The sequence below is a fragment of the Diadema antillarum genome, unplaced genomic scaffold, assembly GCF_040938485.1.
Source record: "Diadema antillarum isolate AM-2024a unplaced genomic scaffold, OU_Dant_1.0 scf00000182, whole genome shotgun sequence".
NCBI classification, from domain to species: Eukaryota; Metazoa; Echinodermata; class Echinoidea; order Diadematoida; family Diadematidae; genus Diadema; species Diadema antillarum.
The window spans coordinates 1620463-1638727 of NW_027271071.1; the positions used below are offsets into that span (position 1 = coordinate 1620463).

General features: G+C 39.3%; 1 protein-coding gene across 1 annotated transcript; it reads left to right on the top strand.

The window, feature by feature from the left end:
• The first annotated feature begins 1000 nt into the window (after nucleotides 1–1000).
• LOC139723192 (prostamide/prostaglandin F synthase-like) lies at nucleotides 1001–5458 on the top strand. Its single transcript, XM_071634448.1, has 5 exons — nucleotides 1001–1057; nucleotides 1707–1914; nucleotides 2398–2513; nucleotides 3975–4050; nucleotides 5328–5458. Exons 1-5 carry the CDS (start codon nucleotides 1001–1003, stop codon nucleotides 5456–5458), a joined length of 588 nt encoding a protein of 195 aa, XP_071490549.1.
• Nucleotides 5459–18265: the final 12807 nt, after the last annotated feature.

Below are 18265 nucleotides of genomic sequence, written 5' to 3' on the forward strand. Positions count from 1 at the left end.
GTTGTCTGCTGACGGCAGGCGTGGTGGTTGCCATAGACCGGTTGTTACGTAGACTGACAGGCGTCGCGTAGTGAGACTTGAGTGAGACCCAACTGCGCGCTCATCAAAATGACCTATTATTACGTAAATAATAGACGCGCTAATGGTAATAACGTTGTAAGCAATTCGATAAGCAGCCAGATCCGCAGCCGAGTTAACCTGTTGAGGACGGTCTGATTGTGCTACAACACGCATTTCCCATAGACACCTGCCCGAGTATACTCGGGACTCGTCCTCAACGGGTTAATGGCGTCCGATGATTTCTCCCCAGTCAATTATACCATACATCCCTTCGGTCCCATGATTTGACCGTCATCTGCTATCTTCTCTCTAGTTTCTAATATGATCTCCAGAGCTCATCATGCCCCAGTTGTTTTAGTTTCGTTGCAAAGGGTACAGAAAAAGCTTAAACTGATGAATAAAAGTGACCACACATGAGTAAAAACAAATGTCGTAGTTTACTGACGAAATAAATATACATTCATCAGCCACAAATTTTGATTACCCAATCTTGATATTGCGGGAAGATGGACATTCATTAAACACGTTACAGTCTTTGATTATAAAATAGTACTTTGTATGTCAGAACATGGCAGCATTTTTTTAATACCTCACCGCATAATATTACTGGATACATTGTATGCTGTCAACCATAAATGCGTGCGCAAGTTCGGTGACAATGCAATCCGTACTAAGAATATGTTGAACACGAAATCCCGCCTACTTTTCGTGGATTTCGTAACGCTAATTTCACGACGGAGTTAAAAGCTGTCGCCTCGCTTTCATGTGAATTAACAACTTGTGGGAAAATGCTTTTAGTATAAGAGCTGTTCGGCACAGAGAGCTCCATACTGCATGAAGGCCGCCTTAGACCGCGGATTATTGAGTAGGTATCGTGGCGAATATTCCAGACCTTTTAGTGCAAAGGGAACCGTAGATCATCGGCGAAGGCAAATCAGTGATGGAGACATCCAGCAAAATAGCAAACAATCTCATCAAAAACGTGCGTACCGACGAGGTGAGTAGCCCATGCTTCTATTGAATTGTCGCCATTTAGCCTCTTTTCGTTCATTACCGAAGTTCTAGGCCGATTTAATGCTTATTTTGTTGCCGAAAAAAAAATTGAATGATACAGGAGCAAAATTATCGTTAATGCTACTCATGACATGATGTTTATTTTTCGTCGTTAAAGTTGATATCAAATAATACTCAAGTACTCACATCGCATCAAATAAGCCTATTAAAATCGCGTGATTGCACTGACAGTAATGACTACCTTACAAAATGTAATTACGACATCAGAATGATATAACGATTGCACTACTCCATCTAACACTAAATTTGGGTTTATCATGATGATAATGATAACAGTAAGATTACAAAAAAAAACGATTATAGATTGTTCTGAAAGCTTCGCAATTGCTAGTTAAACTTTTAACGCAATTCTTTCCAGCCAAATAACATTTTTCCTTCGTGATGGGCATACGTTCTGAGAACTTTAAATTTGTTACACTTTTCGACACTACATTGTGGCGATTCGTACAATTCTCTCCCTCCCTCTAGGTGCTGCTGTTATTGTGTTTTGTGTTCGAGAGTGATATTCCATTGTTTTACATGCTAGAGTGTCTATCATGTTCACAATGTCCATTTTATCTTTGAATGCTCAGACGGTGAAGTTGTCGACGTTATGGGAAGGAGGAACATCTTGTGTCATTCACTTCATGCGTCGGTTTGGCTGCCCGGTGTGTCGGATGGGCGCCCGAGACCTGAGCAGTTTGAAGCCGCTCCTCGACTCGGCCAATGTCCACCTGGTCGGGATCGGGCACGAAGAGCTCGGTGCCCAGGAGTTCCTCAACACAGGCTACTGGAAAGGGGGTGAGTGACGACGTCGACGATTTGGTCATCGGCGCAGGCACTAATATCAAGGACTAGATGCATGATATATGGGGGGGGGGTATTTGAAGAGATTATTTTGAGTAACAACTTGAAGTCATTGTGTTTCACGCTAATGTGTTCCCCGCAGTGATGCTATTATGCGGTCACTGGACACCGTTCGGCGTTGATCCCAGAACGACTTCTAGATTCTTGATATATTAACTTACATTACATCGCAATCTGTGTACTCATTATGATCGTCATAGCTTATCCCAATATTGCTATCTATAAAATGATATTGACATCATGGTTTGATGTAATATCCAATGTTGACATCAGTTATTGAATGCTCTGTCGGTGTTATCATTGCTACTAAAGGCCTGGTGGAGGTCGATCAATCGCTGGGTAGCGATGATGGTGACGATAATTTACTTGATATCACCCGTCTTCTTGTTCTACCTTTTTTCCCCCGTTATCATACAGAACTGTATATTGACATGCACAAGAAGACTTACAGCGACCTGAAGTTCAAGCGCTACAATGTGCTGAACATCATGCGCGCTCTTATTCTTCCGGAGACGGTAGACGCCATTTCTAAGGTATTTTGATTTAAAATAGAAATCCATTCGAATAAAGTTTATCTAATTGAAAAAAGAGTAAAGTCTTTCGGGTTCAACAATAAAAATTTGACTGAAATTGGATGAAAAATAAGGAAGTTATGACATTTTGAAGTTTGGGAATTTCTGCAAAACAGTTCATGTACAGTGGATATGAATATGCAAATTATGAGTAGGCTAACATGTCATAACCTCACAATTTTCCATCAATCGCGTATAAAAAAAGAAAATGACTAAAATTCAATGTTTCTGTCATTGAAGTCTGAGACATGATGTTATTCCTGGTTGAATAACTTTAGAACAGTGATCAGTTAGATATACCAGGATTTAAGCCTCGGGTATAATTATTGCGCTTGAATGAAAAACTGGAAATTTCAAAATTTTATGTACAAACTATACAAGGCAAGTTGTCAGGGATTATGCTCACTTTGCCATATGATTCACATCTCCTTCATTTATCACCCAATTCGATCAACATTTAATCGTTAAACTCGTAATATTTTCCTTTTTCTTATCAGACTAACTTACATTTGGACTTGATTTCCCCTTTCATCATGTATCGCAAGATTTCGGGGGGGGGGGTGGTAATTCTACCTGGATCAAATCGAAGAATGTATAAAGGTTTGAATTACTGTTTTAGTCATACACCTCCATAAAGTTATAGCAGCTACATCAAATTACAATGACGCAGATAACGCACACATTCCTACCTAATTACTTGCTTTAACAAAAGAGTAATTAACATATTTTGTATGTTTGTGTATAGAAGTCTATATGCCTTACCTGTGCTTGTTACATTATACAAGGAGTGTGGATACGGTGTATGATAACCAGTACCATACAGTATACTTCGTATCTTTTATTTGACTTTTAAGGTATGATAAAGTTGCCAGTATAGCCTGCATAATAATATGCGCTTAGAAACATCAGTATCAAGCGCTATATAAATGTTATTCATTATCATTATCATTCTATGACATGCAGGTATTGTTGGTACATTTTCAATTGTCATTACTAAAACAGGCACTGTCAGCAACGAAGAAAAAGAAATATCCTCTAAGTTTTCAGCTTGGTAAATGTACAGACTCTAATGTCTCGCAGGTGAAAGCTATAGGCTCTTACAAGACTGTGTCCTCGCCTTAATTTATGTATTACGTAAAACATTTTTCTTTGCACAGCTAATTGTTGTTTGCTTGCAACATTGTGGACACCTCGAATGCCTGCTATTGTATTTGATTACTATACACTCGCGTCATACACAGGCGTAGACACACTGATTCACACAACGAAGGATTTAGTACTATAGAAGCCTCTCAGCCGAGTCCAAATTTCTCATATTATATAATTATGATTTTTTTTTTGTTTCGTCTTTAATTGAGAAAATGTGGGCTTTATTCATCAAACGTCAGCGTGTTTGTTTGTTTGTTTGATCTACACTCACAGGCGCATAAAGAAGGTATCGTTGGAAACTTGTCCGGAGATTCTCTTCAGATCGGTGGAACGCTCATAGTCGACAAAGGTGTGATGATTTGAATTCTTAATGAATAAGCCTTATATTATACAGAATTTCTGTTATTCTTTATTTCTTGGAGAATATTTACTTGAACGGGATACTTTTCTTGATTTCTTTCTTTGAAATATAGAGTTAAAGTATTTGTATTTCAAAGATCATTTACATTTGCTCATAGCACGCACAGACACACCCTTGTTAATACTGTGAAACATCACCAACAGAGTGATTAAACATTACTAATCTCATTAAGTTGTAATCATTCCCTACACGTGAACACAATCAATATTTTGATCAGAGCAAAGTTTCACAGTCTTACAAAATCATCTTTCCCTGGGTTGTACCGGAGGATGGGCAGCATCGCCAATCACTGAATAACACTCGTTCAAAGTACCCCTCTTATACTCCCAATCCAGTCTGCCGAAAGGGTGCGTTTTAAGTTTTGATATATTTTTTTTTTTGTGAAAACTAGAATAATAGTATTATGATAACACTGATAAAATATAAAAAATTGAAAAAAAACACACGATAGTAATAGTAAAGATAATGATAATATGAAAAAAAAACAGACAAGAAGAAAAGAAAAGAAGGAAGAAGAAGAAGAAGAAGAAGCATTTGCGTTTGTGTACGTTTTTACTCATGTATATGTGTGTGTATGTGTGTGTTCACCTTTGTGTCTTTCTATGTTTGACTCTGTGTTCAGAGTAGAAAAAATTTACAGTAATAATACATTCAATCCGGAGTTCAGGCAACTCAAACTTACTCTGAATAACACATAATACGATAAACAAACACATCCTCTTTTCCTTCTTCACCTATTTTTTTTTCTTCTATTCTTCTTCGATGTCTTCCCTTTCCTTCTCAACCTTTTCCTTTAGCATCTTCATTTCTCTCTTCTCCTCTTCTGTGTAAATCAAAATAACATTATGAGGTTATTGATGATGTAATCATCACTATCAATATTATTAGGGAAAGGCAATTAAAGGCCGACTCGCTCCTAACACATACCCTTTCGGCATAACCGGGGAGGGAGGGGTTTTGGGCAAATAAGCCTCTTTCCCGCAAGTATGTCACTGGAAAGACCGGGCTGAATATGGTAAATTTTTATAAGTGATGACTGTTAATTTACAAGGAACTGATATATAACACTTTGTTCGAACTATCTGCACTGATATATTACCTATATAGTACTAATAATGTATATTTGTTACAATGCATTATGCCCAATTACATTTTGGGAGTATTTGTTTGTCTTTGTATGCTTTTTTTTTCCTTGCCCATGTCAGATGGAAAAATTTTGCTGAATTTCAAGCAGGAGAGCCCTTCTCATCACGTCCCTCTCGATCAAATTCTTCACGTACTCGGCATCAAACGAAATCAGCGAAGTCTGAGCGTCGACACGGCAAGTAGCAACTAAGGAAATCGGGGAGCACGGATCGAGTTGACGAGAAACGACTATAGAATAGAGTATAGAAAAATAATCGTGATAAAAACTTGTATGTTTCAATATGCATTCCTTTCAAATTAATTCTAAACGCTGCTCCAGCGAATGAGACAATCTGTGTATTGATAAATCAAATCAATTGTGTGAAGTGAAATAAATCGAGCAGAATGTAATAAGATATTGAATCTTGGTAATTCCTTCAAATACGCAGAATGAAAATACATGTAGAATCCACCACTTTCCAGCCATGATGCTGCAAGCGGTTCGTCTAATGAAAGGGACCCCAGTTTAGCATTTTTTTAAAACTCATCTTGAAATTTCTTTGAATACCTAATTGCCTCTCATTGATTCAAGAAGGACATTTAAAACGTTTGAAAAATTATTATGAACTCCGTGTTTTCACAAAAATCGTCTACAGTCATGCATCCATCCTTAATTTTCTTATTGTTTGATTAATTTGAATTAGCCACTTCCGCCAGGTTTCAAGTGTTAGATTGTCTGAATTCATTTAAGAGACCCTTATACTACTGTAAAGTTAAGTACACTGTATAAAGTAACAATCCCACGCATAGAGAGTATATATATCAGGGTAAAACACTGTGTAGACGCTCTATCAAATATGTTACATGTACTTACAAAAAAAACACACACACACACACACACACACACACAACAAACAGTCGTTTTCACTTCTAAAAATTATGCCTGTAATAATGCTTTGAAACTGAAGGCATCATTTAAATTGTCTTTTTATCTATCTTTTCACTGTACCTATATCTCTAATTTTTCGATGAGCTATTGAAAATAATAATGGGTTCAAAGTGATTTTGTGACGATGTTTTGATAACAAAAGTTCAAATAAAGTGTGCATCTCTCTTCATAATTTATCTGTTACCTTTAATCTCAGACCATTAATGTTGGAACAATTTTGGGTATAATTCCAAAACAGTTTAGGCATAATATTATGCAGTACTAAATGGTTTGATATCATTTTGTCCATTATCTGTTCAGAATCGTGACGAGTTCAATGGATATAAATAGACATGCTTGTAGAAAATCAATATTAATTCACGTATCCGCAATCAATCGAAGACATTTAGTTTTGGACAGGTCAAAATTTAAACAAGCATGAGCGCGTCTGCGCTTTTTGACCAAATACTACTTTTTTTTTTTAATTGTCACGCTAACAATCTTACTTGTATATTTATACCGTATTCTCGCCTCTAGAGTCTTCAAATTTATTAGGTTAAAGGGATCGTATAGTTTTGGTTGAGACCTAACCTCGGGTTTCTAAAATTTTGGGATGAGATTACGAAAAACCTCTTATGAAATATGAAAGAGCATGTAATTCCATAGGAAATTCAATGTTTATTTGATGAAAATTGAGTTTGAAATGGCTGAGATACCCGAAAAAGAGCAATTCCAATAAAATGTGGGACCCACTTTTTATTACGATCGCTTTGTTTTACTTTATTTTTGGATGTCTCATCCATTCCAAAACCGACTTTCATCAAATAAACTTTGAATTCCTCTTAGAAAGGTACTTTCTGTACTATTACACAAACGGTTTCTTGAAATCTCGCAAAAAGTTAAAAGCCCAATTCTCACCTCTGCCAATACTATGCCATCCCTGTAATTTGCTGACGCAGTGGTGTTGTTGTCGTCACAAATTAGAAATACCAGTTCTACAATGTTTAGATACCATCAACTGGCTAAAAGTATACTGTGAGTGAAGATATATCTCCGATATGAGAAAAAGGTATGTATATATATATATATATTATTATATATATATATATATATATATATATATATATAATCTTTGTTGGATTGGGGACACATCCTTATCATTTCATCGTTGAAATGAATTGTAACGAGAACGGACTTTATAGAAATATTGATATCTTGTTGGAATGGAGACATCTTTCATGGGAATTGTTGAGATGAGGTATATTCTAAGTAGATTATGACTTCACAATGATAATCATATTTAGGACCTATAGTGAAAATGAATGCGTAAATGGTGGTTTTTTTTTCTTTCCTTTTTTCAGCATTTTCTCTCTCTGCTTGTGTAGCCCTTATAATGGATATTGTGTATAAAAAGAGCAAATGAATATTATTCAAGTTGATGTGCGTCCATCCCCAGACCTTGTAAATCCAGCACATGGAAGGGAGAAGGTATATTGTTTTATATGTGACAGAACGTGATGAGTGTAGTTTTTAAAATCAAGCTTGAACAAGATGATAGATTTTCAGATTAATGTTTGAAACAGCTGATTTATCATTTAAGTTTAATATCGTATATAAGAGAAAGTGAATCATTGTAATATAGGACTATGCTTGTGCAATAAATAGTTTTTCTCTATCGAGTTGGTCTTGTAGCCTACCTGATTTTGTCTAACCCCAAATTTGACGATAAGAGTAACATCCGGTTTGATGAATGATATGTGAGCATGCATTGATTTTGCACAATTTTACGCTATTTTAGCACAATAGTGGGTATGTGTGTGTGCGTGTATATATATATATATATATATATATATATATATAGGCCTATGCGAATACACATATATAATTTATAGATAGCTGGAAGGCACTAGCTGAATGACGTGTGCGTGTTTGACTTTATGGTGTACAGTATAATATATCCAAATCAGCTGAGAGGGAGATAAAGGAATAGTGTCTGCTGTTTGGATGCTTCTCATAATATTCATGATCCTTCGGTGCCTCCCTTCGACAATCCTCAAAGTGGTTATGGATACTATGATCACTCCCCTTCCACTTGACGACAGCAAGTATTTAGAATTGCGGAATGTGTAATACAGTTCACAATTTCTTTGAAACTACAATGTATTCCATAGTTACCTTTTGATCTCAAGTGTATGAGGGGACGGCTAGCATGGACATTGATGGATAGGCCCTAATCGGTCATTCAAAGTTGAAATTTACTTTGATATACAATGTATGTAGTAAAAATGACACAAACAGGCCAGAAATTTCAATAACTGTTCATGTTCTGACAAACAATAAAAAGGAGACCTTTAAAAGAGGTAGAATTTTCTTCGTTTGATCCTGCATAATTTCCAGCTTCTTAACTCTGTCTGATCGTAATTGAACAGCTACAGGCGTATGTATTACACTCATCTGTATGTTTGATCAGTTTTACATGGAGCATCAAGCCTGTAGGGCCTACATTATTAGAGGGAAATGAAACATTATTTGTACTGCTCTCATTCGAAACGCATCAGATTTGTGCTCAGCAGACTGTAGAGGACTTCTCTTCCCGGAAATTCCCAGTCAGTTAATCTAAAAGAGCTGCCATCCATGCACGTTACGTATAGAACACTTGTTTCATAATTAATGCACTCAATTACACAGAGTTTGTCACTTGGGTATAAGCATGGACTTACTACGTATAGAAGTAGGTCCATGCAGGGAGGATCTCCAACCTTCCTGGTCTACGATATATAAGTGACTACAATAATAGTATTGTGTGAGGGCGTGTAATAATAATGAGCGCGCATGGGCAATAATGACTTTTACACCAGTGGGGGGTCACGGCACTATGAAACAAAACATATAAAAACAATAAAACAATTGTTTATACCAAACAGACAGAAATAACAATCTAAAACAAAGTAAAGAAAAAAAAACGAAAAGCAGGGGAAAAGAAGAATAGGCCTACATACATTTATAAAAGCCAAGAGATGAACAAACGAAAACTACCACATGTATAAAGACAAAGAAAAAAAAAACAATTAACGAGCTCGTGGATGCACACAACCGACAGCTCTCAGTGATGACTACAATAAAGATGAAAATAAGCCTCTCTCACAACTATACTATACCACACGCACAACCAAGGTGCAGAACGTGTGCTATAGGAACCATACAGCAAAGAGATTGTAAAATCATTTTGCCATAATTATATACAGATAATGAGCAGCCAGATTTTCACGCGTGCGTACATAACGAGACGTCCAAAATTGGAAGACGGAGCGCACGGACTGATCCGGGGCCCTGTTTCATAAAGCTGTTCGTAAAGTTACGAACAACTTACGAGCGACTGGTGATCAGTTCTGATGTGCTATACTTATCAGAATTTCCATAATTCAGCACAAGAACTGATCACCAGTCGCTCGTAAGTCGTTCGTAACTTTACGAACAGCTTTATGAAACATCCCCCGGGATTAAATCACAGTCTATACGTTCAAGTCATATCTTCTCATATCATAATTATCAGGTTTCCTTTTTTTATACATTTTATTTTTCAGATACAAAATGTGTTTTATTGTTTAGATATTGGTTTTTACGATAATGTTATGTCATTTCGACATTATATCCTAGTGTCGAGTGGACTGCAAGAATATTAAACCATTGTGACTATTGTGACGTTGCTGGAGCACAGTAGGCCTCTAGATATCAAATGCGACAAGAATAAAATACTGTATTACTCATTAATGTGTTTGACATAGAGAACATATTGTTATAGATACGAGAATGATGTCGACCAGATGTCAACCTATCGCGTTTCATTACACAAATTCGAATGCAGTGTTTTAGTACGGGGGGGGGGGGGGGATATGCCAAGGTGAATCTGATAGACAACAAACAAAACAAAACAAAAACAAAACAAAAACAACACAGAGAAGTGAGGAGGAGAGAGAAAACAGTCGCGATTGAATTTAATGACAGGAGGCAGTTCAATTATCGGTTAATCTTATGCCGTTTTAGCAACTTTATTTCATGCATTTGTTTCGCCAAATCTGCTGCAATTTCAATTATGACACGTCCATGCGGAAGCATAACATGATACAAACATTCTGCTGTAGATAAACTCGGAAATGAATGATGGAAGAAAACAGTAATCATTGCAGGAAAAATGTATTCATGCTCACTTAAGAGCTGTTACTTCTGTGAAGATTGTAAACAACAACAACAACAACAACAGTCAACAGCCACTAGTATATAACGCTGTACAACCGAAGCTGTTGATAACAAGATCATGATCTTTCCGCACTTTATCTTTCATACTAACATTTGAATAAATGAAATGGAATGAAAACACTTACAAAAAAGGGGAAATATTATTAATGAAATAACGTGAAATGTTTCTTCATTTAGCATGTACAGTCCATCAAAGCCCTTTCAACGTACTGGTCAGTGATGTGATCACCAGCATATGTGATAGAAATACACTTACACTGTCCTTTAAACATCATCTATCGGCATATTTACAAAACCACTATAAGCAGTTAAAAAAATTACACATACACGGAGTTGGAAGTTTAACACATATCAGGGGTGGATCCAGGGATTCTGTAAAGGGGGGGGGGGGGGCGCAACTAATATTTCTGGTGCCACTTCCGGGTTTCATTTCTTTTTTTTTTCTTTTTATTTCCTTTCATTTGAACGAAAAATAAAGGAAATAAGGGGGAGGCGTGCGCCGGTTGCGCCTCCCTCTGGATCCGCCACTGCATATGGCCGGGTTCCACACTATAACCTTTCTTCTCTGGAATTCGGGCCTTTACAATGATAATTATAAACATTCAAAATTTCGGGGAAAATGCAATGGTGCGAAATAAACAAAAAGATCCCTCTCCCCCCCCCCCCCAAAAAAAAGGTTACAGCTCGTTATTCCGAAGGTTCGTTATTCCGAAGGCTCTTTATTCCTAAGATTCGTTATTCCGAAGGTTCATTGTTCCCAATTTCATTTTCGGATTAACCAATCTTCGGAATAACGAGCCTTCGGAATAACGCCGTAAATTTTCGGATTAACGAACCCTTTTTCATTATCGGATATAACGAACCTCTAGGTATAGGGAATTTGCGTGTTCCAGATTAACGAATTTGCTTTTCCTGTGCTCGTTTGTCCTCCTTCCTGTCGTCTCGCTTCTCCTCCATCTTAGTATCCTTCCTTCTGTCATCTCTGCCTCGTTTCTCCTCCATCTTTCCACCGTCCCTTTCTCTTTCTCCGCCTCGGGATTCGTCTGCTCTCTTGTCTTCCTTCTTTCTGTCGTCTCGCCTCTCCTCTGTCTTGGCATTCTTCTTTCTGTCATCTCTGTCTCGCTTCTCCTCCGTCTTTCCACATTGTCCCCCTCCACGTAATCGCTGTCCCAGCGATCGTAGGACGCATAGATTATTTTTTACTCATTATACTCATTACTCATTATACATTACTCTATTTACACACCAGGAGTGTATTATGTACACATTACATTGTAAAATTATCAACTCCTCACTCGAAATTGATATGTGTGCTTGTCTCATGGCAGATTGCATGGAGTGTGCAAATATCCTTCAACTTCATTTTGCAGTATCTATTCCTTGCAGAGGTATGCATGACATAACTCCTTGTACCTTTAATCTGTGCTACATTGTATGAATATACCGGTTAATGTTCTCACTATACACAACAGTAGCATGAGATGTATACACATCAGTAAAAACACATTTGTGTACATGTATACAGTTTTAATCTGTGCTATTGATTCACAACTTGGATTGCAAGCAAAATCTTATTGCTGTCACTCATAATAATCTATTTATGGATGTTGCAACTATATACAACCATTGCAGGTTTGTACACGTGACTTTAAACACATACGTGCACATGTCATTCTAATCTGCATCAATCATTTACAGTATGGATGCTTCCGCCATATACAATTACTCAAACTTACACGTGTATATACATTAATTAAAGCGCCTGCAAGTACATACTGATCTTCCAAAACTTCACAGATTTCGCTGTATACAATACTGTGAATATAATTTTACTTTTGTATCTATACACGATAACTATACACACTATATTACATTTTGAACTAGAACAATACTGATATATAACAAACACTCTATTTTACATTCTCTTTAGAGATGAAGAGTCGAACAAATTCTCCTACGGCTCGCGGTGAAAGTATCGGGTTAACACCTTCCTCTCTTGCAGAAGTTCCTTTCCGTCCACGTGCATATGCCATTCTGTTTCCACAACCAAACGACTCAGGCGAAGTGACCCCTTACGTGGCTTTTTCACTGTGATCTGGATCATATTACCCTCGTCTCCAAAAAAAAATTAAAAAAAATAAAATAAATAAGAGCCACATTCGCCACAATACGTATATACAAAAGAGTAGAAGAGTCCTATATACGTGCATGGTTATTATTATTTTGATGTTTTGTTCATTGAGATCTTAGTACAGCGCAATCGGGTCACAAAGTTAACCATTTTAGAAGTTTGGTAGGCCGATATTTTCACTGGCCCAGAGGGATCTCTATTTGTCGAGAAATGTTGGGCTATTGCAACCAAACTCATGTGTACTTATACTCTGCAATTGTTATTCCATCAATTCTTACGACCATCACATAGGGGCCTAGGGAACGACGCGTCGTGCAGAATACACCATTTTTTGGCATCATTTTATGAACACATTTTCGATGAATACATGCATTGCTAACAAGTCATAGCCAGTAGTTATTATCTGTCTCATTATTGTTTATCCAAAAATACGCGTTGGGCCTATAAATATGCGAGGGAGCACGCCGTGTGACAATATCAGGATTATTTCAATCCTGCCATAATGCAGCACGTGGTCATAACATTCACTAGTTGGCTGCTCAAGAATGCCAGGGAGGTGAGACTCATTGATCACCTCCCTGAGGCCCTGAGAATACTACTAGTAAATGTTATAGCTCTGCATGCAGTCTGCACATTTCTTCAATTCGTTGTCAGCAAGGGAAGATGAAGAAGGCGCGCGTTGGATACGGTAGACCCATTAACCGTCTGTTCAATGTTGCAGTTGGCTCGTTAATCCAGCCGTTGCGCTTTCTCATTCTGATGAAAAATGGCTCCAAGTGCTCCTGAGACATACGGTAGAGTCTATGTTAGCACGTGTTTGGATTCTTTGACAGGTTAATAGAATTTAAGGTCGAAGCAGATTTGAAGCACTGACGTGATGGTTACCACTAATCCAACCCATGCTGTTTTGCGTTTGCCGAAGCAGAGTTTTGGTCTTTTTGTTGCATCTCGCAGATCCTGAATGTCAACGTGTATTGAGATGTCTCTGTCGATCATACCCTGCTTCCCATTCTACTACTGACTTTGAGTTCAGATAGTCCGAATGTCAAGTCGAAAAGTCTGTCCATCCTCCGAATGAATGCACATGTGGCCTCATGCACTACCAGCAGAATCTGGTAACTGCTAGCAAGTCCAGACCTCCGGAGTCCGATCCCGGCAAAAATCTATGGCATCGCTGCCGCCATTGGCATTGGCGACAGATGAGCTCATGGTTTGCACTGTCAACTTCACGTTCATTTTGTGCTGTCCCCATTTTTATGCGTTTGACAGTACCTTGCTGCATGGCTGGATGCTAAGGTTGTCCTTCGATCCGCAAATCCTATAATCTCACAATAATATATTCCCATGAGATTCAGTCCTTCATGTATACATTGTTAGAACAGTCCTCCATTTTGGGCAGGGTAGTGTTTACGAACAAGTTCAATCAGACTGATGGCAAGCAACCCGACCAGCATCAAAAATGAAGTTTAGCTGTGGTGGCAGGATGATCAAATGACGACTTTATGTTCGGCGGGAAAAGTGAACATCCGAGAGCTGATTAGAAGCTGTAGCCTGGTTTTCATACGATCCATCACACGCCACAACCACGCACCTCAAAGTCCGGCCTCTGTCAATAGACACAAATTAGTTGTTTGATGGATTTCGGCCTGAACCGCCTCAGGCCCCACTCGGATGATTTGTGATGAAATACATGGATGCAACTGGAAATTTCTAACGTGTTGGGCTGTTGGCGCCTTTCATGAGGCCTAGGAGCTAAAGCCAGTTCATCTCTGTCTCTGAACTTGAAGGCTTGCTGCATCCGATTGTATCCGCGAACCCAGCACTCACAAACGACTTCCGATCGTATTACTACTGTACTATTGACATCACGTCCATCATAATTAGAATGCAGTTTTTCTCACCTTTGTTTTCATGAACAATGCTATTTCCTTTAGGTGCTATCTTCCAGCACATCCATACAAGTTCACAACATCCATCATTTTTATGGCATTGCATTCTCGTTGCACGCACGCACGTGTGCTATTATACAAATGATGCACAGGATAGAGTGCGTTAGTGTAGGCGTAGTGCACTCGAGGGTATTTACAATTGTGAAACATGCACGAGGCGAAGCCGAGTGCATGTTGCACTACATTGTAAATACCCGAGAGTGAGCTACGCCTACACTAACGCCACGAAATAATCCTGTGCATCATTTGTTTTATAAAATGGGTCGAAAATTCGAAAACTAACATCATTTTTCAGCGTTTTTCACGTACCTTTGTGGGTCAAGACGTCCGAAGATGTTCGTCCCAAACTTTTACGCACGTCGCACTCGCGGAAGTCCCGCACATACAGTATAAGTATAATGGGGGGTTGGGTTTCCGGACACCCGCATGAAAACTTACTTATTTTACATAGAATATGCACCCTTTACCTTAAAGACTTGATATAGACTCCTCATATAGGCCTACTAGACAACATACTCTGAAAACGGCGTGAGAATTAACCTGCTAAATCGTTGGATTTGCTCTTCAAAGTGACTCCATGTACGCGTCCGGTCCCGTAACGCTTGGTCTACTGTACTGTACAAAGTGTACGTATAGTACAGTATACGTACGTACGCCACATATGTTATGCACAAGGCCTAGGGAAGACAGGCCGGCCGGCCGGCAGCCCGAACTAGAAGTTGTTTACAGGATTGACAGCGCGTACGCGTATGCATGCAATTCATCAAAGGAGCCGCCGCGCGCACAGACGATCGGCAATCTACCATAGGATTACAGGCAGTGCAGTTGTACTGAAGTAAAGGAAGGAGGTGTGTCTCATGTCAGCGCTTCCTATTGGCTACATTCTTGAACCCATTTTATAATATCTAGTGCTGCTGCTCCGAGCTCCTAGTGTATAGCTACCTGCGCTAGCTGACTAACTAAATACTTAGTACAATATCTTCTTCTTCTTCTTCTTCTTCTTCCTGTTCAGTACAGTCCACCTTTGGTGTATTGTCGTACTGTTGGCAGGCATGGTGTGGAGGTGTTTATGTACAGTGCAGGTTAAAATGACTACATTTTCTAGAGTGCAGCTAAAAACATCCCATTCCCTTCTAGCGGAGTTGAATATCCTGCACCACTTGCTTAAACTGAGCTAAAGTGGTGCAGTTGAAGGTATCCTGGGGCAGAGCATTCCATAGTCTGGTTGTGTCTGGGAAGAATGTCCTTTGGTAGCTAACAGTTCGTGCATATGGAATAAAGAGCTTGTGAGAGTGTCCGCGGAGTGAAGTTGATGAAGAAGGGTGTATGATATCTGGGGGTATGTCAATGAGTGAGTACTTGATGCGGTACAGCATTACTACCTTGAATTGAGCCCTGCGCTCTTGAAGTGTAGGCCAATGTAACTGGTGGAGCATGGCTGCAACACTGCTTGTTCGTCTGTAGTCATTGCAGATGAAGCGAGCATAGCGACGTTGCACCATCTCGAGCTTGTGTATATTGTCTTGAGTGAACGGGTCCCAAACGGTGCATGCATATTCCATTATGGGGCGTACCAGTGCTTTGTAGCACAACTCCTTTGTGTTTCTTGGACATGACCTGATATTGCGTTGTAAGAAGGCGCTGGTTGAGTTTGCTTTCTTTGTTATGACATTGATGTGATGGTTCCAGTTCAAGTTATGAGTGAGATGGACACCAAGATACTTTGCAGTATCAGCTTGATCGAGGATCTGACCATGGATGTTATAGGACTTGATTATCGGACGTCTCTTTTTGGTTACATGAAGAGTTTGGCATTTCTTGGGGTTGAATTGCATGAGCCAGTCTTCCTCCCATTGCTGTAATGAGTCAAGATCCTGTTGTAACTTGACTGTGTCTGCCTCAGACTTGATGTTACGGTACAACATGCAGTCATCTGCAAATAAGCGTACAGTGGTATCTGGAGATATGCATTCTGGTAGGTCATTGACATATAGAAGAAATAGCAAGGGACCAAGGACACTACCTTGTGGAACGCCTGAAGTTACATGGCCTGTGGTTGATGAAACTCCTTCCAGGGTGACTTGTTGGGTGCGATTGCGGAGGAAGGCAGAGATCCAGTCATGGGTTTTATCCTGAATGCCATAGAAGTGCAGTTTGTACAGAAGTCTTGAGTGTGGGACCACATCAAACGCCTTGGAGAAATCCAGCAGTAATACATCATGTTGCTGTTTGTCATCAATCCCTTTAGCAAGATCTTGAATAGCCAAGATGAGTTGTGACTCACAGGAGCGTTTTTTTCGGAAGCCATGTTGTGCGTTTGATAAGATGTTTTTCTCTTCAAGGTGATTCATTATGCTACTGCTGACAATGTGTTCCAACACTTTGCATGAGATGGAGGTCAGAGAGATCGGCCGATAGTTCTCAGCCTTGTTCCTTTCTCCTTTTTTAAAGACAGGAGCTACATTTGCTTTCCTCCAGTCCTCTGGGATTTCACCTTGGTTCAGTGATGCTTGGAAGAAGATTGTGAAGATGGGAGTCAGCTCCAAAGCGAGCTCTTTCAGCAGTCTAGCTGGTAGTCCATCTGGTCCTGTGGCTTTGTGAGTCTGTAGACCAGAGAGGAGCTTAAGGACACCAGCTGCTGAGATAGTGATATTTTCCATGGCAGTATGAGGGCTGATGCCTTTGTCCTTGATGTTGTGTAGGTTTTCATTCTTATTGAACACTGAAATGAACTGGTCATTCAGGATCTCAGCTTTGGTATGTCCATCTGTGTATGTTATCCCTTCAGGAGATTTTAAAGGAGCTACTCCAGTACGTTCGCAACGTTTGCTATTGATGAAGCTCCAGAATCGCTTTGGATTACTTTTGGATTCTGGACTTACAATGTCAGTAAGGTAGTTGTTGTATGCTTCCTTACAGGCAATCCTGGTTTGTTTCTTTAAGTTCAGGTATTCCAGAAAGTCCTTCTGCTTTTGGGATTTTCTTGCACGTACGAAGCTGCGTTTCTTCCTTCTGGTGAGCCGCTTCACAGAAGTGGTGATCCAGGGTTGGTTAAATCTGGTGGATGTCATCTTGGATGGGACATGTTTGTCAAGAAGCTGTAGAAGGAACTGTTTAATCTCGGACCACATCTCTGGAACAGGACTGGTTACAGAAAAATTCTCAATGAAGTTCTTCTGAAAGACGACGCAGTCATTTTTCATGTTGCGGAGATCAGCATTTTTCCAGAGGTGTAATTTTCTCTTGACAGGTTTCCTTCTCTTTGGAGAGACATCAGAGTCTACAACAACAATGTCATGATCACTGATTCCTGGGTGGGCAGTACATCTATTCACAAGTGATGGTCTGTTTGAGAGGAACAGATCAAGAGTCGTCTTGTGTCTGGTTGGGAAAGTGACCATCTGCTGAAGACCGCAGTTGCCAATCATTTCAAGGAAGCGATTGCTGATAGCATGAGTGTATTGGTTTCCCTCTACTGCTTGGGTGTCCCATTTGATGTCAGGGAGATTCAAGTCACCTCCGAGCCAGAAAACAGCATTCTTATGCTTGTTGCAAAGGTTTTCAATTTCATTGCAGAGATCGTCAGTGTACTGAAGAGAGCTTGATGGAGGTCGATACAGTGCTCCAACTATGAGGGTCTTGTTTCCTCTGAGAGGTAGCTCAGTGAATAAAGCTTCACACTCCGATCTGCTTGGTATGTGCTCACAAGTGTATCTCTTGTTAATGGCAATAAGTACACCTCCGTAACCATCA